At 47.3% G+C, this 22911-nt stretch overlaps 1 protein-coding gene across 1 annotated transcript; it reads right to left on the bottom strand.

Moving 5' to 3' along the window:
- Positions 1-2621: 2621 nt before the first annotated feature.
- LOC135386870 (uncharacterized) lies at positions 2622-22283 on the bottom strand. The gene is made up of 4 exons (XM_064616385.1): positions 22157-22283; positions 21252-21297; positions 15006-15220; positions 2622-3569 (listed from the first exon to the last, which is right to left on the bottom strand). The coding sequence occupies exons 2-4, from the start codon at positions 21265-21267 to the stop codon at positions 3318-3320; spliced, it is 483 nt and encodes a 160-aa protein (XP_064472455.1). The 5' UTR covers positions 21268-21297; positions 22157-22283; the 3' UTR covers positions 2622-3317.
- Between the last annotated feature and the right edge of the window lie 628 nt (positions 22284-22911).

The raw sequence follows: 22911 nt of genomic DNA on the forward strand, positions 1-22911 counted from the left end.
CGAAGATAGATTTGTCAGCGGGAGAAGTATACAGCCATCTTCCACGCGACAAAAACAAGGCGCAACCACTCCTTTATTGGCCAGACTGTGACGTTCGGGCGTGATAATGATTTCAGCGAGCGACGACGACGGAATCAACGGTACAAGGGTGACGCAGGTTGTCCGTCCGGCTATAACAACGTCTTCGGAAAGAGAAACTTGCTGACCCGGAGGAGGTGAGTGGTCAACATCATACGTTGGGAAAGGAGACAAGAAAATGTTATGCTGCGCGCAGTTTATGACGGCTGAGTGCGCACTCAAAAAGTCCCAGCCAATAATCACGTCATAACATCAGGAACCAAGGACAAAAAAAAAAAAAAAAATCGGCGGGGTAGCAAGCGTCTGCGCTCTGTATGCGAGCTGTACAACGAGTGATGGGCACAATAGGCTTCCCAGCAGCGCCTGTCATTAACGGTTCAGACAAAGGGATCATCACTTTGTGCAAGCGTCGAGCCATGTCCAACGTGATTACGGATGAAGCAGCACCAGTGTCTATCAAAGCCTGCACAGCTATCCCATCGAGAACAACATCCACTATATTGTGGGGAGAACAGGAGGAGTTTGATGCTCTTGAAACAGTGCAGTCGGCCCTCCTCCTCGGACCACAACTAGCGGTTTTCCTGCGGAGAAGGTGTTCGCTGGCGCAGTGCGGCATGTGCCACGGGGGACCGGCCACGGAAAGGCGAGACTGAACGGCGTCGCTGCGGAGGCGGAGAACGTGGTGGGTCCCGGGAAAAATTCGAACTGGAGCCGACATGGTCATTGCGGTCGAACAGCATTGAATTCGCTGTTGCACGTGCACGAGAATCGTAAGCAAAGGAGTTATCTCCAGTTGTGATGTCCCGTTTGCGTCTCCGACAAAATCGCGCTATATGGCCGCGTGTACGAAAGTAGAAGCTTGGTGCGTGTTTCCGGGCGGCGCCATTGCGGCCAGTAATAGACAGGTGGTGGCGACGGTGGGGAGGCAAAGATAGAGCCTATAGTCCCTATCTTTCGGGATGACGAGCGCAGGACATCCGCTTAGGACGGACGAGGTGTCATAGTGCAGTCCGACCTCAGCGCAGCCGCCACCTCGTCCCGTATCAAAGGCTGCAGGTCGCAAGGCACAGGTTGCGCAGGTTTCTATGGGGGTTGGACGCTGTACAACGCGAGACAACTCTTCGCGAATCAGTTGACGAATAAGCACTCGGAGTGCTCCCACGTCAGGAAGGCTCGAGGTACCAAGCACAGAAGGTTGTGCACCGAGAAATGTCGTGCTACGCAACACGCGGGAGCTCCGTTTCTCTTGAAATGATCTGCAGGCCTCGATCACATTGGCGACGGTGGAGGGTTTCTTTAGAAGAATGTACTGGAAGGCCTCTTCACCGATGCCCTTGGTTATATGGTTGATCTTCTCGAGCTCATGCATGGCAGGATCCGCCCGGGTAGAAAGAGCCAGGACGTCCTCGATATTGGCTGCGTAACATTCATCGTGTTGCTGATAACTTACCGAAAGGCGCCCAGCAGCGTCCGACTTCCTAATCGCCGGGGTGCCAAACAGTTCGCGGACACGACTGCGAAAGACAGCCCAGCTCTCGAATTCCGTTTCGTGGTTTTCGAACCAAATTCTCGCGAGATCGGCGAGGTAGAATACGACATTATTCAGTTTAGTAGGATCGTCCCATCTGTTGTATGAGCTCACGCGGTCGTATAGGACGCGAGCCAATCTTCGATATCTTGGTTTCCGGTTCGCGAGAAAACTGGAGGATCAAGCTGGCGAGGAGTTGGTATAACAGAGTTAAGGCGGAGATTTGGACAAGTTGGTACATAACTACGTAAAAACACTTTACTTCCCTTTGGGAAGTAAGCTTCAGTTTCTAGTCAGCGCTCTGTGTGTGCACTTGTTTCTTCGTCGTGTCCCGTCGTGCGCTGTCTTGCGCGGAAGCTCCGCCTTCGTCAAGGCACACAGTCCTGACGAAGTCCTTAGAAAGGAGCTGCTTGAGTAATCATGATAGAGGAAAAGAGGAAGCATCAAGTCATTGATCTTTAACATTTTGGTAGATGTCTTCTGTTTTTCTTTCATTTCATTTATTTTTTTGACAAAAAGACAACAGCGGCGTTTTGTGCCGCCGTAACGGGCGAACTTCAGGTTTCCGTGTCTGGTAACTGCGTTCCACAAGATGGCAGCTTCCGCTGTTTGACGCTGATTTCACGGCAGCTTGATCCACCTGCCGCCTCAACGCCTTCAACGCCGCGATGACGATGCGATGACGATGGCGCCGGCCCAAAGTGGACCCAACGCCGCCGCCGACAAAAACGGCATCGCCGCACACCTCTACTCAAGCTACAGACGGTATAAAATGTTCTGATTGTGCCGAGGGAGATATCCATTTCAATCCAATCAAATCGAGATTCCCAAAACTTGCGGCACTGCTTTAGATAGAGGTATAATGTAATATTGGATGGTGTGATCATTACCGACCTGTACTTTGACCTGTGATTGGCGAGATCGTTCACAGTATGGGCGGAGATTCAGGTATACACTAGTCCCATTAATGGCCAGACTCCGTTTATACACGGCACTGCGTCAGGTGACGCCAGTGTAGACTGCAGACGATATTTATTTATTGTACTGCTCCAAGGACCTTGCGGCATTACATGGAGAACGCATAACAGAAATGAAAATGATTACAAAGACAAGTAAAGTACAAGAGTACAAGAAAAAAAAAAGACAGGAAATGGATTAACAGTGGAAAAGTAATACAACGTCACAAACAACTAGTTGCATAACAAGAATAGCATTGATTGGTAAAGACTACACAGGAAAAAAGCGCGGGGGATATGGCGGCAGCTTGTGGTCATAACAGGTGCCGTTATTCTGAAACGTTGCCTACTTAGTGACTGTAGCCTATGCGGTGGGTGCAACGGAAGTGACAAGACAAACAAAACAGTTGAGGCTCGAGCGCTTCGTCAGTATTGGCCTTCTTGTTGCACTCATAGCTCAGAGTTTTCAAGTTCAGTCACCAAAGATGTCGTTATGCGATTCTTTTAGACAGGTTATGGTGCAGATAGCATGAATGACATGGAGCATTTACGTTTATTAGACATAGGCTTTCTACACTCTAAGCATGTTTCACATAAGAACAGTGTGGAATCGAGTCCCCCAAGCCATCAACAATGACAAAAAAGAAATGACAAAAGATCGCAATCAATAAGGATGAGCAGAGGAAGGAACTTATGCGTGACGTTCTTGCGTTGAGCACGGCTGTTGCGCACATTGCCACGTTGTCAAGTGCAGTTCAGAAGTTACCAGCACGCCAGACTAGTACCTCGTACTCGGAGTATGCATATTCTCCTGAACCGTATGCGATGTAAGCACAGCCGTGCGAGCACTCAAGTTTCCCGATGGCGAGTGTGCCTCGGTGGTGTGCCCGAGCGATGTAGAGGGGTTCACCGTTGGCTGTCACTCCGCCCTGGATCGCGCCAGGCGGTAGTTTTCCTCCGGACTCTTCTACCCAGCTGAGTTGGCTGCTGTCGTCACACACCAGAGCCTGCGACAGCAAAAATAGTAGGCCGAGGAGGTGATTAAAAAGCAGGCGAAACGGCACCTCATTGCCATTGGGGCAAGAATGAGACTGATGATGATGGAGGCGGTGATGTCAGAGATGGTGGTGATGTGGGACTATAGCACACTACGCAAGCCAATCGTCAACAAAAAGATAACAAATGTACCGCGGAGCAGTTCTCACTATCATCAAACGTGGTAATGTTGGTAATCCACTTTGTCCGTATACCGACGGTAAGGTGTAAGTAAGGAAGGAAGTAAATAAGTGAGGCAGCTGACATCCGTAAATTTGAAAGACATCATGATGTCAAAGGCTTCTTTTCCTTAATGAGCAAGCGTTCACAGGGCGTTGGAGTGGTTGCCCTTAATCCAGCTTTACTATGCTCATGCTCATTCCGTAGTTATACCGAGGGTCGCGTTATTCGCTTGAATATTATTACTGGTGATGAAAAGATGACGGATGACGTACATAGAGGATCCTTGGGGCAAGGAGTATGCGAGGGAGAATAACGAAACCGGATGTCTTCAGAGGAGTAGTTTTTATTCCGTGTCTCGAAAACCACGCCATTTTGTGAGCTGAAACTTTCCACACAGCACGTAAGCCTCCGTGGCAGTTGGAAAAAATCAAGTTCCGGTTTTCCCAGACCGCCCCGTTAACGATTTGTTAGTGTACACCAGATCACGGGGCCTGTCGGGTGCAGCTTTGTCATTGGCCCAGTCAAAAACTTTCGACAGGGTGAAACACGACTCTTTCTTTTTTGTTATGGAGTGCTTTGGATTTCCTTCCCAATTTGTAGATTCACTCAGGTGTCCTTATAGCAACTTGTGATCGGAAATTCGCATTAATGGCGAAGTTACCCGCACTTTCTCTCTTTCGAGAGATGTCAGGCCGGGCTGTCCTCTGTCCGGCACTTTGTTGTTTGTGATTTCCCTGGACCTTTTTGTGTGTCAAATTCTAAGTAATGCCGATATTTGTGGGCTCCCTGTACCGGGTACTGGAGATGTCAGAATGTCGGTATACGCTGATGATATACAGGGTGTCTTTTTTTTTTTTCGATACAGATTTTTCATAAAAAAAAACTATAATGGCTATACGAAGGGAGTTGCCTCAGGACGAGAGCCGCCGATATTTCGAACAGAGGCTGTTTTTCTTCTGGGCACCGTCCTCATCAGGAGTATGGTAATAATAATAATGATAATAATGGGGGTTTACACTGTTGATAGTTGGGGTAGTTGGTAACGTGACATAGTAGATATTATGCAGCAAAAAGACAGGGACACATATAGAGGAAGGCACAACACGATGACTGCAATCGTTACTTGCAGTCATCATGTTGTGCCTTCCTCTATATGTGTCCCTGTCTTTTTGCTGCATAATATCTACTATGGAGGTTTACGTCGCGAGACAACTGAGATCATGAGCGACGCCACAACGGTCGGTCAGTGGATTGCTTTTGCCCACCTGAGGGTTCTTTAACGTGCGATGGAAAGCTCATCACACGGCACCTCGTATTTAACGTCCCTCGCGGAAGACGGCGTATCTAAGCAACCTGTACCCTGCCACCAAGTTGGCGGCGTCCTCGGCCGGGTTCGAACCCACGATCTCGGGATCAGAAGGCGAACACGCTATCGACTAAGCCACCGAGGCCGGTCATTGGTGTAGTATTTAAAGGTTAGGTATGATGTGGTAGAGGTTCATGCGAATTGTGGCTCAACAGCCCGGAGGGAAGAAAGGCTCCGACATCCTACATATGGCATTAGTCTCCGCTTCCCCGAGTTTTGTGTCACCAGTACGATACAGCACAGCAAACAGACTCGTTAGTGTTACGGCATGGGTTCTCCGCTGCGTGCAGAATCTGAAGGGTCATAAACAGGCGGGCCCTCTTACGGCAGAGGAACTGAGCAGAGCTGAGAAGTTCTGGATTAAAGACACGCAAGACAGATTCCTGTCGTCTAAGTCTCCACACCTTGAGAATTTCCGCTCGTATAAAGATCACGAAGGTATCCTTCGTCTTACAGGACGACTTCAATATTCTAATCTGCACCCGATCCTGCTACCTCCAGCCTCAGAAGCTTGGTTCATTCGGTTAATTATGCTTCGTGGACACGAAAGGTTGAATCACGCTGGAGTACAAGAGAGTCTACACCAATTGCGAGACCACTCTTGGATAATCAAAGGAAGGCAATCCGTCAAGTACACCCTCCATCAATGTTACTTCTGTCGGCGACTAAAAACTCGTCCGTGTGCTGAACAGGAACCACCTTTACCTGGAGATCGGACCACGCAGCACCTGCCTTTTGAGACAATTGGAGTAGATTTTCCAGGGCCACTGTACCACAAAACTGCGGAAGGTTACAGGAAGGCGCACGTGGTCTTATTATCTTGTGCCGTTACTAGAGCCATCCATCTGGAGCTTGTGACAGATCAAGTATTTGGGAATTTTCTCATGGCTTTCAAGCGCTTCGGCGCACGAAGAGGAATCCCAAAGAAGATTTATTCAGATAATTTCTTGACATTCAAGAAAGCTTCTCGTAAGCTCCCTGCCATGCTGGCTGTTCAGTTTCGAGATGTTCGGGATTATGCCGCACAGGTTCGGATTACGTGGGAATTCATTGTTGAACGGGCAGCGCGGTGGGGAGCGTTTTGGGAGCGAATGGTGCGTTCGGTCAAGGAAGCCTTGACAAAGGCATTGGGTCGGAGTGAGCTTGAATTCCAAGAACTTCAAACTGTGCTCACTGAAGTCGAAGCAATAGTTAACTCGAGATCATTGACACCGTTAACAGAAGACCAAGAAGACACCGAAGCTGTGTCTCCCTCACATCTACTCATTGGGAAAGGCTTATTTCTTTACCACCGATGACAAGCCTACAGCTGGCGGTTGCTGATCGTATTCTGAGAAGTCTGAACAAAGAGAAGGAGAGGCTTCTTGACCGGCACTGGAGACAATGGTCAAGTCAGTATCTGGCGCATTTACGGTCAGAGCTAATCTTAGTCAGCAGTGTACATCCAGAACAGTTCGCAACATCAACTCATAATGCTCTCAGATGAACGACTTCGCAAGACGTTTTGGAAGCTCGCACGAATACAACAGGTCCACCATGGGCGAGATGGTCTCGCTCGCTCCTGTACCCTTAGGACTTCAAATGGGGCATACATACGAAGGCCCATTCAGCTACTACATGCTCTGGAACTCCAGGAATGACAAGTCATGGGGCGGGAGTGTTGACGAAAACAAGGACTGTTTCCGCCTTCGCGTGCATCTACGTGCACGTGGCGCAATCCCAAGAGGGTGTGCTCTCATTCTCATCATCTGTTTCAGCCATTAAAGCATCATCTTATAACCTGCTCCTTCGGAGACGCTTCCTCTACTTTATTACACTGCCCTCATATTGGGTTGCATTTTCTGTTTTCTTTGAATCTTTTGCCAGGACGCAAGAGGCGACAGTGTGCTCTATCACCCTCTCATAATGGCGGTGAAGGAAAGACGTGTCTCCGAAGATGCGCAACCAAATGAAGAAAAAAATGGTGTTCCTTCACGAATTTTTTGCGGACGATCTATCGAACGGATTTTTTTTTTCTGAAAGCGGCTACGATATTGGATGACCGAATGGAACAGATGTTCTTATTGGGACAATTTCATAGCTTTTATAATTAAAAAGTTAATGAAGATTTTTAGGTAATTAGTCTTTCGACGGTTGAGCAACACATGGCCAAGAACGTCCGCCGGCCCAGCGATGATAGAAGTGAAAACGGGATGTCTATAGCCATTAGAGTTTTGTTTAATGAAAAATCTGCATCGAAAAAAAAGACTCCCTGTAGTTCTTTCTGTCTGGGATGCTGAAAGCGCGAGGAAAACGTTAGAGGCTTTCAACACATACGGTGTGCTCTCTGGTGCTTCTTAGAACGTCAACAAGACTAAAGATTTGCGAGTCCATGGTCTCTCAGGGCAACTGCCTGGAAGTATAAACTTCTCAGAGTGTGTCACTGTACTGGGAATAGAGTTTAATCAAACAGGAGTCATCATGGGGAACTGGCTCACAGCCATCGATGACATAGAACGGCAGATGGACATTCCGAATCGTTTTCAACTATCTTATCGCGACCGTGTGTATCTAATAAAATGCGTACTTTGCAGCAAACTGTGGTATGTCGCACGAATTGTAATACCTCCCGCAGGGATCACTGCAAAGTTGCACACGCTAATTTCTGATACCTTCTGGAAAGGGCAGAAACATTTGTTATCACGTGCATTTTTAAGCAGACCGCAATCGGAAGGAGGGCGGAGCTTCCCTTGTGTGGAAACGTATAGTTATTTGTTTGCGCTTAGAAACGTCATGACCATATTAAACAAAGAAATGTTTGTCCCCAACGCGACAACTTTGTCTGTTGTGCATTGCCTAGGACCAGAGCGTAGAATCCTTGTGCCGAGGGAACTCTGCAAGATGTGCCCGGCAGATGTGCCATATTGATCAAAAGGTTGTCATCGAGTAGAAACATGTGCACTAGCGTCTTCCAGACGTGGATATAGAAAGAGTGCAGGAGTCACGAATGCGAGTCTAGTCGAGGAGACTTGCACTGCCACTTACTCTTCTAGTGGCAGGAAGGGCTCGGTACAGTATCATATGGTCCAAATGCCCATTTTGCCGGACTACTCAAAATGGCCAAATGCTCAGAAGGTCCGAAATATTTTCGTCCTTGTGAGCAATTGGACCAAAAGAGCAGGTCGGGGAGACCTGCCCACGAAGTCCCGGTGCTCATTTTGTCAGAACGCGCCCATTTGGACCGAAAGGCGGGAAGTTCAAGGACAGTGAGAGAAGGAATCGAGTCGCACGGGCTTTGAGCCGTCCCTTGTTGGCCGTTCGAATTTTTTGAGAATCCCAGCCAATGGTTCACGTTTAGAGACTTCCTCCATATTGAGTACGCCCATGTTACTGCAGAAGCTTCATCGGGCCGTAACGGGCGTAAAGAAAAGCGACAACCTCTAGCGTTTCCCAGAGCTTCAAATCTGCTGTCATGACTGGGCTGTGGGTTAGTGGGGACCAGGCGCGCAAGGTCAGCAGCTTCGCTTTTACGACGGACCGCACGTGCTCTCCCCATACAAATAACTACGGTCCTAGACTGCAATGGCGCAGAAACTAACACACCCCTTGTCTGTTTTATGAAGTATTCTCAATGCAGAGTGTCAAAGTTGAATGTTCTTTTCATCAATGTAGTGTGTACTTTAAGCTGTCAAATACAAAGCATGGTTTTCCGCATTATTCGCTCAACGGGAATTTAAGGCGACTGCCGTGCCGACCCCGTGTCATACCAGCTGTGCTGAACCACGTAGGATGGCAGAACTCGAGGACCACGAATGGTGGAAGAGCTCCAAAGAGAAACGACTTGCTTTGGTCTGAAGCAATCCAAATGAGGGCGTGCTATACCGATACAGGCTAACTACACGGCTGAGGACGCTGAGCGTACAGCATATTACGTTTGCAGTGGATGCCGTTCGCGAAAGGAGGACCTCTCGCATGAGGACCTCTCGGGGTCCGCCATTCCCAGTCTGAAGGTCAGTACCGGCGTTGTATAGGAAGTCCTGATGATTCCCCGCACATCTGCAACCCCGACTTTCAAACTGAACAAAATTAAGTGGCCAATTAATTATTGGTTCTATTTTATTTTTCAGAAAAATCTTTAATTGTAAAAATAATGCGGGAATGATGGTAACAGAAATCAAGGAAAAGCAGTCAGAGAGAGACAAGTAACCACTGAGCGGTATCTATCGTGGATCTTGTATGCAACCTACGTATCCGCAATAGATAATTAACCTAGACTGCTGTCATGCAATTCTGGGTCAGTCAGGTCAATAAGGGAAGCTTAAAACTTACACCTGTGTAGCCTCTGGTGGTGGGTACGGCACCACGTTCAGGGATGCTGTTTGTCCTCCGATTACCGCCTCAACGTTTTCGTGCAACCTGCTCCAATGGCAAAATCTCGCCCTGTCCCCATGCTTGCGAAAAGATTTCTTACAGAGCCGATGACGTTTACGTGTGCGCAAAGTGTCTGTTGGCGATACTTGTAGTTTATATTAGCAGTGTTTCACATATTCTCTTCCAGGTGACTACAAAGCACTACGAGAGGGGCGTCAGGAAAGAGGTATTTCAATGCTCATGCAACACACCTCGGGAGGCGTACAGTTGTCTCCAACGGATATTTCATCAAGACCACAAAGGTGTTCGACAAGAAACACGTTCAACTATAGAAAGCCATCTCCCGACGTACAGGTACGTAAGGGCGGCCAGTATAGGACTGTCTTTTCGCGCAGACATCCAAATGAGCAGCTGTACGATTGACGAGACTGGTGCACTCGAAGTCCTTTACGTTATGCCCGTCTTCTTACACGAAACTGCTAGTCGCAATATTGATGTACTAACAGTTCTAACAACCACATGCTGTTATAAAGTTGAGATATGTTCATTGCTGTAACCTGGATGGATCTGCAAAGTCAGTCTTTTTGCTTGCCACAGCTCGGTGCGTTCCACATATTAAAGAACGATACATGACAGGTATCCCGTCGTTTGCGGCATCGGAGATCCTAGGGACGCTAGGGAAAGGTCTTACAGAGACCTGGGAGGATTTCCAGTCTGGAACACCGGGCTCGTATGCCATCTTGCAGCGCACACATTCCCCTTCACTGGCACTTGCCTCTACGTTGGACCTGGATATGCTACATGCGTCCCGCCACTCTGTATGCGACGGCACGTTCTTGTAACGCCTCGAGTGTTCGTTCAGTTGTACTGGATACATGTGTTTGTACGAGGCGAAGCCGTACAGCTCGTGGTGTGGCTCCTCCCTGGTAAGACTACGCAAACGTATACGGCGCTGTTTCAAGCCGTCAGGAGCGCTCTTGAGAGAAGGTAGGCAAGTGATTTCGCAGGCTGGTGTATGATACGATCGCGTTGTCTTGTGCTTTCAGAACTAGTTATTCGACGTCATTTTTAGTGTAATGTCACGCCTGTTACTTTTTGAGTTTCAAGTTCGAATTAAGAAATGCACCAGCAGTAAATGACGACAAATGACTCGGAATTTATGTTGCGGTGCAGGGCCCATGACAAACTGGGTCTGCATCCACGAATAGACTCCAGACGCACGGCACGGTGGGTGCCATAGCAGGTGGAATAGCACACTTTGATTTCGAGGAAGGTGCCATGCGGGCGTTTCACAGCATTTTCCTGGAATCCACCACAAAAGGGTGCCTACTTCACTTCGGGCTGTGCTTGCAGAAGAAGGTCGGCGAGCTCGGCCTCAGGGTAACAATATTGGTTTATATCTTTTTGTAATAATATACTATTTTTGTGCAGTGTGCCGTGCCAGACTAGTAATGAGAGAGGAACTCTGTGAATCCGTCCCTGTCCGGAACAACAAGCTTTTTTTCTTGCTCTCCTTCGTCTTCTCATGTTCCTTCTTCATTACAATTATTTTATATCTTTGAACATGAAATTACGACGACAGATTGCCTGGAAGTAAAACTAGGTATTTATTTCTCATTTAATCAATCATCATCACGTATGGTACCTTACGCAAACAGTGTATTGCGGGAATAGAACACATGCTGGAGAGGAGTTCAACGGCATCCGGGCATGGCTGCGCAGGTGCGCAGCTCTCAGCCTCCTTCCTCCAGAACTTGTCACGCCATACTGGACGATATCAGTGAATCCATCGAGGCCACTGCTCGATGACCCCAGGAAAGAAGCAGCTCTCATTCTGTTTTGTGGCTATTTTGAACGACAGTGGATGGCCAACGTGGGCCTCTGGAAGCTTTTTGGAGACCAGGAACGCATTCGGCACCTGCTGAACGGGGCCTAATCGAATCTCCGTCACCCCAATTTTGCTCGGAACAACGCACCAATAGAAGAGGCTAGAGCGTCCTTCTTATGCAGCTACAGGAGGTACTGCTCCGAGAAGATGGTGCCAGAGCCACCATTTACCCATGCTACAGAGCACTTCTCTCACGTGATTAAAACCTCTACAGCGTGTCTCCCATTTGTTGGGAAATTATTAGTGGGCTAATCATGAAGAGAGTCGCGAGCGAACTGTCTGTGTAAGTTGAAAATAAATAAGAGCCACACTGCGAGAACGGAACTGTGTGCATGTCCAAGGAAATGTTTCAAAGAAATAAACCTTACGTTGCTAGAATGATGCGACCCCCATTCTTTCTTCTATTTGTAGACGCAGAGAAAGATGTCCTTGAACTTCCCGCCGTTCGGATCAAATGTTCGGAGGTTCTGGGCTTTCGGTTGATCTAGGCACGCGGGTGGCAGTGACCCATATCCTCCGAATGTTCTTTTCATCCGAGCGCCCAGAACCACCGAAAGCGGGATACCTGAAAGGACACGCTTCCCCCGTTTGTCAGGGAGAGGAAAAAGGGTGAGCAGTTCTTGGGTGCGCGGGAATCCAATATACTTCCTAGCACTAGACTCAGAAGTGAAGTTTGACAAGGAAATGTACTATTGATGTCGATCGCGTTCAAGAAGTGATCCGAACCCAACAGAGAGATATTTTCGAAGTGAGTGATTCGGGCCAAGGCACTGTGTAGGTCATCATAGTGGAAAGCGAATAGTAACAAAGCGCCCATGGCACAGGTGCCGAAAAAGCTTACAAAAGGAACCTCCTCCTTTACTTTATACTTTCTGTTAATACAGTTCAGACGTTCAGAAAATACGCTATTAACCGGCTAAAACAACCCCTAGAAAAAAGGTTTCAAGCAGCATGAATGCATGAAACCAACATATCGTCTGAACTGTCAATCTCCTCAGATTTAGGTGCTTGAGGTTTGTGTGTTTTCCGCCGTCCTTTATATTCCAGATACAAAACATACGCGTCATGACGCTGACTTCCTCATGACGCGGACCTCCTTGAGCTTCCGAAGATAGTGCTTCTCCCATCAGCAACGTGCATACGAATAAAATTCATTTTCGAAATATCTCTCTGATCTGAGCTTGATCACGTGACAGTTGCCACCCGAACATGAGTGCCAGGGATCTAGCGGTTTTAGGATCAGGATAAAGATCAGGCTCGCCTCGTCCCTTTTGAATCAGGGCAGAGTTCGTACACTTGGATCACGCTAGGGCCATCGCGGTCGCCCGTCTTCGGGTTCCCTGGTGGGCGTGAACTTCGACGTGCGGGCTAATGAGGGCACTCGCCACCGTTGCAGTGCGGATTTGACGACACCGGATATAGTTGGGCAAACCGCTGCTCGATCGTTTCGAGACCGGGCGAAAAAAGAGCTAGCTGGCAAATTCCTGGCGCTCGGAAAGCGCCACGCGAACATGCGCGATTGCTTCGCTTTAACCAGCGAACATGACTGCTCGGAATCTGGCAAAAAAAGTTGCCACGAAATGACCACTCGAATTTGCCATTATGCTGTGGGGGTGTCCGCCTTTGCATGAGTTGTTGACTCGGCATTACCCTCAACTGTAGTTATCATCGTGACGTTTGTTTGGGTTTGAGGCGATTATGTAAAGGTGTATGCCGGCCGATATCATGCGGATGCGATGCTGTTATCTCATTGGTACACGCAAAGGTGGACAGCATGTCCAATAAATTTGCCACTAGACTCCGTGCATCCTCATTTGTTTTATCACAAATCTAAAAATGCTCCTCTGAGCGAACGCGACCACCTTCGCGTATATCAATGAGATAAAGGCATCGCATCCCGGCATATCGCATATCGGCCGGAATACACCTTTACATAATCGCCGCAAACACAAACAAACATCGCAATGATAAACATAGCTGCGAGCAAATGCCGAGTCAACAGCTCATGGCACGGCGGACACCCCCGCAGCACAAGTGGGACAGTCGAAACACTATTTGCCCTTATTTCTCGTAAGAGCCGCTAGGGTTGCTCTCTTCCCGACTTTAGCTCCACCAGTCGAAGTGGCGTTCCAGTTAACTCTGCTTCGAGCTGTACATTGGATTCCCGCACACTTGGAAACCGCTCACCCTTCCTCCTCTCCCTGGAAAACGGGGGAAGCGTGCCCTTTCATATATCCCGCTTTCGGTGGTTCTGGACGCTCGGATGAAAAGAGCATTTGGGGGATATGGGTCACTTCCACCCGCCTGCCCAGATCAACCGAAAGCCCAGAACCTCCGAATATTTTTTCGGAGGAAATCAGCTTTTGGTTGATTTGGGACGTCGGTGGAAATGGGAGTTCGGAGGATATGAGCTCCTACCGGTCCCCCCGACCTGCTCATTTGGTTTAACTGCTCATAAGGACCGAAAATATTTTAGACCTTCTGATCATTCGGACATTTTGGGTAATAGGGTATAGTCAAAATGGGCATTTAGACCATGTGAGGCTCGACGGTAGTGTCGACGATGTGGACCTTGGTATGCCGCTTGTTTACCGTCAGACGTAACGTCTCAACGCGAAGACGAAGCAGTTTCGACCACCTCGTAGTAATCATTGTGCCATACGTACTTCCGAAGTTCAACTGCCGCGCGGTACTGCAAAATAGGCGGGTTGCAGCTATGCATCCAAGGCTTGCACCCTTTTGCAGTTGCTCAGCGATTACCTTGAACATCGGTTGTTCTCCCTTGGGGAGCATGGGTTTCTGCGTCAGTGGTTAAACATGCACATATACATTAGGGATGTCAACATTGATCTGATAAACATATTTTCCTGACGTATATATTGTATATAGTCTGCTCTACGACGTAAAATGTTTTAATCTTCCTCGTCATGTGTACATACAAACGATGAATTGTACATAACTAGTCTACTTGGCAATACACTCAGTAACCTGTGTGGTCGTTTGACTTCGTTGTATTATTTTTGTATTGTATACCGTAGTATATAAATATGTCAGTCGGTTGCTTGTGGAAATTGTTATGCCAGAGTCATTAAAATATTCTGAACAAGTAAATACGCGAAAAAATAAAGCATACCCTTGGCGTCCTTTCAGTGCTAAAGGAGCACTTAAGTGTCCCCAAACTTTAATGGCGCGCGTTTATACACGAGCTATGACCTTATGCATGTAGCCATTGTCGTCTATACCAACAATTCCATTTGACATAAGAAGATATTTACGCGTTGACCTCATTCCCCTTTCACACAGACACTCTTCTATGAATTTGTGTGTGAGAAATTGGTTATTTTTGTTTTGACGAAATGGCCACAGTACATGACCGTGAAAGGGACCAGTGAGGGTCGAGAAACAAGGAGGGAGCTGGAACAGTGCAAGGTTCATTTACTTTGTGAACTACCTAAGTGGTGTACTGGAGTGAGTACTTCGTTCGTCCGGGGGAGGATGAGCGCGTTACAACTTTTAAGTGGAACATTCATCAGATTTAGGACAAATGCGTATTGGTTCTTACTGATTTTGTAGGCGTGTGATATGAGATGCAATGATTTCTGTTTCCATGGCCTATCTTACCTCATACGACGTTATCGGATATTCCCATCCCATGCGTGGCACGCAGATAACACGATGAGAGGGGATGATCTTTCCTGGAATGAGGTCTCCTCCTTTGTGAGCCCTCCCGACATACAGAGTTTCACCAGAGTCTCTCCCACCTGGAACGGCGTTGTGCGGCACGTTGCCATGACTTGCACTCACCCAGTGGAACGGCGGGCTTCCAAAGCTCCTGCCTGTGAAGAATCGTAGATGTTTATTACTTACGGCGTCATATAAACATGTATAGAGACGGCCGATCTTCATTAATATGGAAATGGATGGACGAGTGGAGAGCTGGGACGAGCTCGACAGATTGGCACGGATCAGTTCTGGATATGAAAACTCCTAAAGAGGAAATGATCACACTTTCTTCATTGCTGGCTTTCTTGCCATATCTCCTTGGTTGTTTCAAAAACCTGTCGTACATAAGAGTATACAACGACTCCTTCCCAAGTTAGTGACGATCGACACTCGTAGAACCCGTCGATACGTTTCACTTGTTTCACTTTCGCATGTTTCACTTGTCAACACAAAAATATTTCGCGTGTACGTGCCATAGATAACTTTTACTTGAATTTTAAAGACTGGGACTTTACCCTCGAATAAAAAACGTATCATGACGTCACGGGGCGAAGCTTCCGGCGTATGCCCAATGCAGATTGCGTTGAGGGCGTGCATTCGCGTTCGTACCTTTCGTCCTCGATGTCAATCCCGTTGTACGAATTGTCATCACTTCCAGACGCCTCATTATCGTCCATTCTGCTCGCAATGAAATCATTTCCAAAGACTGGCCGTCACGTGAGGCATGGGGTGATGTCACGATGAACCGAAACCGGATGTGGTTCACCTGTACGATTTTACTCATTTATTCGCAAACCACGGGGCTTTCGCATGTTTCGTTTTGTGTATACGGTAGCGCGCCTGTAGGTTGGAGGAACGAATATCACGAGACTTTAGTTAGGTCACTGCCGCCAGCGGCGCTGCACGATGGTTAGATGGATGGATGGATAACGGCCTTCCCTTTGGATTGGCGATAGCATGCGCCACCTAGCCTGCTAGAAAGTACAAGACAGCCACCATTTAGTTAATTAATGATTAGTTACTACCGGGTGATTGAGCGCGCCCCTGCGCGAGGCTTTCCAGCCTTAAGGGTAGGGCGCCTGTAGGTTGGAGGAACGACTGTCACGAGACTTTAGTTGGGTCACTGACAGGAGCGGTGCTGTACACGGTGATTGAGCGCGCCCCCTGGCCGAGGCATTCCTGCCTATAGTGTATACGTATGAAATAGAGCGTAACGCAACAGGAACCCGAAATCTGTCCACACGTCCGAACTCAACACAGGTACGCTTTAATGGTATGGCGACAACCCAGGAAGAATCCCATACAGCACAGCCGGCGGTAGGATTCGGACCCACCACCTTCCAGTTTTGACATAAGGAACGAGTGCATAGGTGATGCCATAAGTAGCGCACGTACACCCGATGCTTTAGTTTGTCACTCACTGTGTTGCAATTTGTGCGCACAGTTGCGAACCTTCAGCGAAGCACTTCAGCGAACCTGTTCTTATCGGTGCGTCGCAACGCAGGTCAATCTGTGCCATATGTTAACCATCAGGAGCGTCGTCAAGAACTGCGGCAAACGGCGAGCCAAAAACCTCCGTTTCAAGTCTCCTGCACTCGAATAATCTTTGCTCGAGTTCACCCGGTAGATCATCAAGCCTTCGGCTGAATTGGTTCTTTCTTTTGGCATTGAAGATACCAACTTTACCAATCGGGTTTGCTCAGAAATTTTGGTAGGAATATACTAGTAATGTTAATCAATAAAATATATGACACAGGGGCAGGTTTCGAGACTGATAGGTGAAGACGACGAGAGCAACAAGAGACAGACAGGGAACTTAGAACTTTCCACCTTTTATCATATGATTAAGGGTTGATTATGATTGAACGTTGAAAGTTCGACGTGTTCTAGCTGGCTGTGTTCCCTTCGTTCCCTTTGTATTACTTTCGTCGTCTTCGCTATTGTCATGTGCCAACCGGCCCCGCTTGTCTCTTAGCTAGAGAGTCACCGCCTGTTACAGGTCAGTGGTAACAGTTTTCTATAACTAATTAACGCAAGATAAACTGCACGAGTGCAGAGCCGAATGATAACACCTCTACTGTTCATGAAGCCTGGGCAAAGTTCTTTTTTTTATTTTTTGCTCGGGGGCCACGCGTGCCGCCACTTCGGCACCCCTCATCTAGACGGAGAGTGAGCTGAGGCTGCAGAAGATCTCACCAAAGGCTCGGGCGGACTGACCAGACTCTATACCCCTGTCATCGTCGCTCCCATACCGACTGACACGAATATCCCTTGTCGTCCCTTGAAGATCAGTGCAAGAACAGGTCCATCACTACATCATAAGTGACTGCGCTGCCAAGTTCCTTCCTTTTTCCCAACGTCGGCCTGATGTGAACGGCATCAGACTGTCTTCTGTCAATGGACATAATGACGCCAGTGACATCAAACGCAAAAATCGAGAATCCTATTTCATTTCGAAATTTGCAACGTTGCAACCGCACGGCATCAACGTGTACGGTAGCCCATTACAGTCATTTATACTGTGAGTTTATTTATTGATTATTTTTAATATTTCTTTTATTTTCCCGCCTATTATCATTTGTCTGCCATTTTTCACGATGATACACCATCAGTAAACCACGAACTCCGCACCACTTTCCCAGAGTCTGAAGATCTTAGCAATCAAGGTGTCCCGTGTCCTCAATCCTTCGCCCTTGAGCCCCATTTCCCCGTACACATTCTAAGGCTCTTTCTGCCAACTGGCTGCTGTGCCTATTCACGTGATGTGCATTGGTCTCCTCCACGTACACCTCCGACCCGTCTGTATGTCTGTCTGACCTTGTTTATATTTGTATTGCGTTTGTTTGTATTTCTCTTCACCCTCACCCTTTTCTCTTGTACCATGCGACTTCTTTTTTTTTATAGATATATCCTTCACCACTTGCAACAGGTCCTCAAACCTGAAGAAGTGCAGCCTACTGCACGAAATTCTTGTTTTTTAATGTGTGTATAGTAAACAGTTGATGCTCTTAACCGTCTTTGTTATTTTTGATTCTGCATCGCCGGAAACTTGCACATTGTTTTTCTTCACGTTCTACGATGTCAATTGTAAACCCAGATGTTTTGTCCTCGTTCTGTCGCAGTCACAGAAACAGATTAAAGGGACTATCGCATCCGTCCCGGTCGATTCCGAAACTGTAGTGCTTTTTTACTCCGCGTTCATCACTGATAATAACGCCGAAAACCCGACGCGAATTGGCAGCGTTGTTCCTGTGTAGTTTGATATAAAACTTGGCAAGAGCAGACGACGCATTACTGGATTCCCTCACTGAAAACGTCACACGGACGAGGCCAATCACTGCGCGCCCTTTGACATGGGGAATACCAATCACGGAGCGGCCGGAGGGACCTTGGTAGCCTTGGCAACAGACCGACAGGCAGGCGGGCGAGGCGGAATGCTATGGGACGGCGTCTTCTCTGTTACCGGCTCGCGGAATGATGTTTCTGGTTAACGTTGAACGTGTTCGTACAGCCAGGGGCGTAACGCCGTGTTTCACGTAACATGGTTACGTCTGCACTCACACTGGTAAGCGAAAGTCAGCGTATTTACTGAGGACTTTTCACTCAGTATATTGCGATGCGAACGACAAGCAGACGATCTCGGAGACAATCGCTTGCGCTGCGCTCCAATTCGTGCGCCTGGCTTACGTCATCATCGTCGTGGCTGCAGATGGAATGCGGACCTTTAAAACTCGTTTACTTAATATGTAAGCTGTTTCCGGAAGAGAAATTTGGCAAAGTTGTCTCTGCAGTGGTGAGGAACATTACCCTTTCGGTATCGTACATACGTTCCCAGATGCGATAGTCCCTTTAAAGGACTTTCTTGTGCACTTCAATCTCTCCCTTAATGTGCCTCAACCCAACGTGGGTCCTCGCGTGACATTGTGGCCACAGGAAACGTCATATAAGCATGCAGAAATTCACGCAAAAGTCCATGGGATATGCTGTGCCTGCAGAGTTGTGCCTAACTCGTTACAAGTAGCTCGTTACTTAGTAACGGTTCCTTTTTTGGTAACGATATAACGATTCAGTTACTTTTTGAAACATAGTAATAGTAACGGAGTCAGTTACAAAACTTGGTAACTCGTTACTGACGTTACTCGTTCCTTTTCTTCAGCACGGGGAAGCACACTTCGGCACTCATTGTGGCGCAATGCGTGACCCACGACCACGTCCACGACCACGTGTGACTCAAAGTATTATTGCAGTCCTCGCTGGATGTGTTGCTGACGTGGAGAATCGTCTTTTCTGTTATTTCCGTAATCTCCGACCACCCCTCCTTCACAGGAATGGGCACCAATTGTGCTATGGCTACAAAAAAAAAAAAAAAAAAACGCGTTTCAACTTCTAGCCTTTTCTTGTCTTTGCAAAGCTTCTGAGCGCCCTAAATTATGACGCAGCCCCTCGTCTGTTTTCAGGTACCGTTGGTGATCGGTGGTACGAAAATCGATGTCTTTTCTTGTGTTTTCATAATCTCTGATCACCCCCACTTCGGCAAGAAGGGAAAAGGTCCAGGCAAGCTGATATATACTCATGGTAAGGGGCCGAGAGACACGGAACACGAAGGACGGGCGACAATTCTCAGACTCAGCAAAAGGTTTATTACAATCATGCAGACTATATACCCAAGACGCGACGCAGAGGGGGAACAAGACAAAACAAAGGGTCACTAGTCACGTTGCCACGTGTGGCGATCAGCTTCTTCTGAAGTGGAATTCCTCATTAATAAAGAGTTGAAGGCAAGTGACGGCATGTTTGTTGGTCCCTTTAACTATGCGGCGGTAACCTAAAAGTAACTCGTTACCTGTGAGTAACGAGAACTCGTTACTTTTAACGAGTAAAGTATTTAGTTACTTTTTTCTCAACTAACGGGTAACGGTATTTAGTTCCTTTTTTGGGGGGGGGGGGAACGGGCACAAGTCTGCGTGCCTGGATGTCGCGTAGCGTACTAAGTGTTTCTATCTTCTATATTTGTGGCTCACTTCGGCTGTTCGTTGTTTCATCAGTCAGCAGGCGCCTCCACCAAACATAAAAAAAAGAGAGAGCAATTAGTAAATATAACCACTTCTTGTTCTTTGAACGCGCGTGTTTTGGACTCATATAGCTAAATATTGGACCCGCAGGACTATGAAACGATTCTGTTCTCTCTCTCTCTCTCTTTGTTTTTCCTTTTTTAGAGAGATAGAATGAATGTTCGTGAACATACGACACAAGTTTGACGCTCCGCAAGCGTGCCGTTCTTCTACACTCTAAGAAAAAAAGGAGTAGTTTTACTCCTTTTGGGGAGTATTTGCATTGCCACAAAAATAGTCCCTTTCGGGAGTAAATGCACGGGAGTAAATGAATGTCACAGAGTGAAGACCGCGTTTCACGCGCTGTTGTAAGAGTCCCAGGTACATAATTGGTGCGCATGCATGAAGGTACTTTGAAGCAAACCGTCAACCGTGATATATCGAGTGATATAAAATCTTGCGCCATACTAGGGCACAATTTGCGAAGAGAGATGCGCTAACTGTTTCTTACTCTGTGTGGCTGGAAAATTGCTACGTTGTGTGAGTTATACAGCCTTATGTCGTTCACATTGACCAGGGCACATATTTACGTAGACTTTTGCATTCAGGAGACCATTCGCAAAGTTTAGCGACAATTTGCAGTCCTGGGGAGTAAACGTCGGGGCTAAATATTGGGTTAGGGGACTAAAATGGGGAGTAATTGCAGACTAGGGGAGTAGAAGCTGCAATTACTCCCCGTTTTACTCCTTTTTTTCTTAGAGTGTACGAGCGAATTTAAGCGGACTAGGAGCGCCACGCCGTGCAAGCCGCTTAAGGGCGAAATATACGGCTGGGTTCAGTGCACCGAGCTTGCCGTGTGCAAACGTTCCGTTCGCATAGTAGCTCCCGAGGTGTGAGGAGGAAGGCGCGAGAAAGGAGGAAAACAGAGGAGCCGAGTTTCACCCGGCGAAGTTGAAGAATGGTCCGGCTCTGCCAGGAAAGAAGTAATGCCATACGGGTTTCTCGATAGCAATGACTGTTTTCAGCGAAACTTTGGTGGGGTGTCCGGGAAATTTCATAGTCCCTTTAAGAAATACATAGAAAGGGCACTTACTGACTGTGCCTGCCATTCGAGGATCACTGGTCTTTCCCGTCAGCACCTAATGACAGCAGGATTTTAGAAAGAACATAGGAGAGCACATAAGACCGAGCATTTGAATAATATGGCCTCTAGCTCTGATCCTTCGTTGTCACTGGGGTTAGATATCTCGTGTGTTGCATTTTCATACTGCGCTCATATCTGCCTACTTGTGCTCGTACATGTTGATTGTAATTTTGAGCGCGTGCATTCGTGCTTCATATTCCAGCTGACAGTATTCAAGTTAATGGCATTCGAGTAACAGCAGTAATATGAACAAACAATTGATTTCTGTTTTGTTACTCAGCTAAGCATCAGGGGCATACGAGACAGGAAGAACATAACAAATCTCCGGGCGTTGTCAACACAAGAGCAGAAAATGGCCATGGTGCTGCTTGTCGGTTTAGCTTAGTGAAAAAGAAAATAATAGGGACGTTTGCCGCGACAAAGTCGGAGCCAAAGAGCCTTTCGTCAGTTTATGCCACGGCGTAACAAAAATTTGCGAACAAACTCGTCATTAGGATGGTTACGAACATGGGAAGGGACGGGAGGAACAACACGCAGCACCAGGGCAAGCTCCGCGAGAGACGACATGCATACCCAATATACGGCGTCTGTCATCAGCTGGGACTGAAACTGACGGCTGGAAACGGAGGCAAAAACAAAAAAAAAAACACAATACGAATTTTTCTTTACTTTTTTTTCGTATCTCCGGTTCCAGCCCTCGGTATGCACTATATTGTCTGCACACATTAACTTCTGTGGGACTGAAAGATTGGGATTGGAAAGAAAACACGTTGCGAACCGATGAAGCTGTTAGAAAAGAAGCTACGTGTACCACGGCACCTTGCAACAGTTGCAATAGTCAAATGAGAACTCACCTGTGCAGCTGCAGACGCTGAATGAGGAACTGCTCGAAGCGTCGCTCTGTACAACTAGGTAAGGGCGTTATCTCCTTCTTCCTGTACTTGAAATGTCGTGCAATTCGCTCTGGAAAAAGAACCAACTGGGTGCACACAATCACTTCTCTGCCAGAGATAACACGCAATAACGCATTATGCACGATATATCATTTGCACTGTGTGATTCTTTTCTTCTGCACTATATTCGATACACAAGGTTTGCTGTGTCTATCTGCATGCCTTTGATCTTTTTTTTGGAGGGGGGGGGGGTTGTTTCGTAGGCGGGATTACATTTCTATGCGTAATGACAACCAATAAACTAAATTCACTAGAACGTGAAACGCAGAATGCAACGGGGTAAAAGTTAACAAGCCGGTTCTCTATGGACGTTTACGGTGTTGGTGTCACTTTGCATGTACTCTCTCCACTTTCTTGCCCACACTCGCGAATATGAAGCGAACAGTTCCAGTGAACTACCCGAAGAAAATAGTGATCGCCAGTCAAGGAACAGTAATTCTCCTCTAATATAGCTTTTATTTGGTCCTACATTACGTTTGAACATGAAGCAAACGCGTGGAATTTGCTTTTTATGTGGAAAAGTTAATTTTTCATGGAGTCCTGGTAAATTTTACTTCCAATAATAGTTTGTGAAAATGTACCACTATTTGATATTCGATTTCATATTTGGCGTTCTATTTCCTGTCGAACAAGGGAGAAACTGATGTTCTGAGGCT

Source organism: Ornithodoros turicata, chromosome 3 (assembly GCF_037126465.1).
Source record: "Ornithodoros turicata isolate Travis chromosome 3, ASM3712646v1, whole genome shotgun sequence".
In the NCBI taxonomy this organism is placed as follows: Eukaryota; Metazoa; Arthropoda; class Arachnida; order Ixodida; family Argasidae; genus Ornithodoros; species Ornithodoros turicata.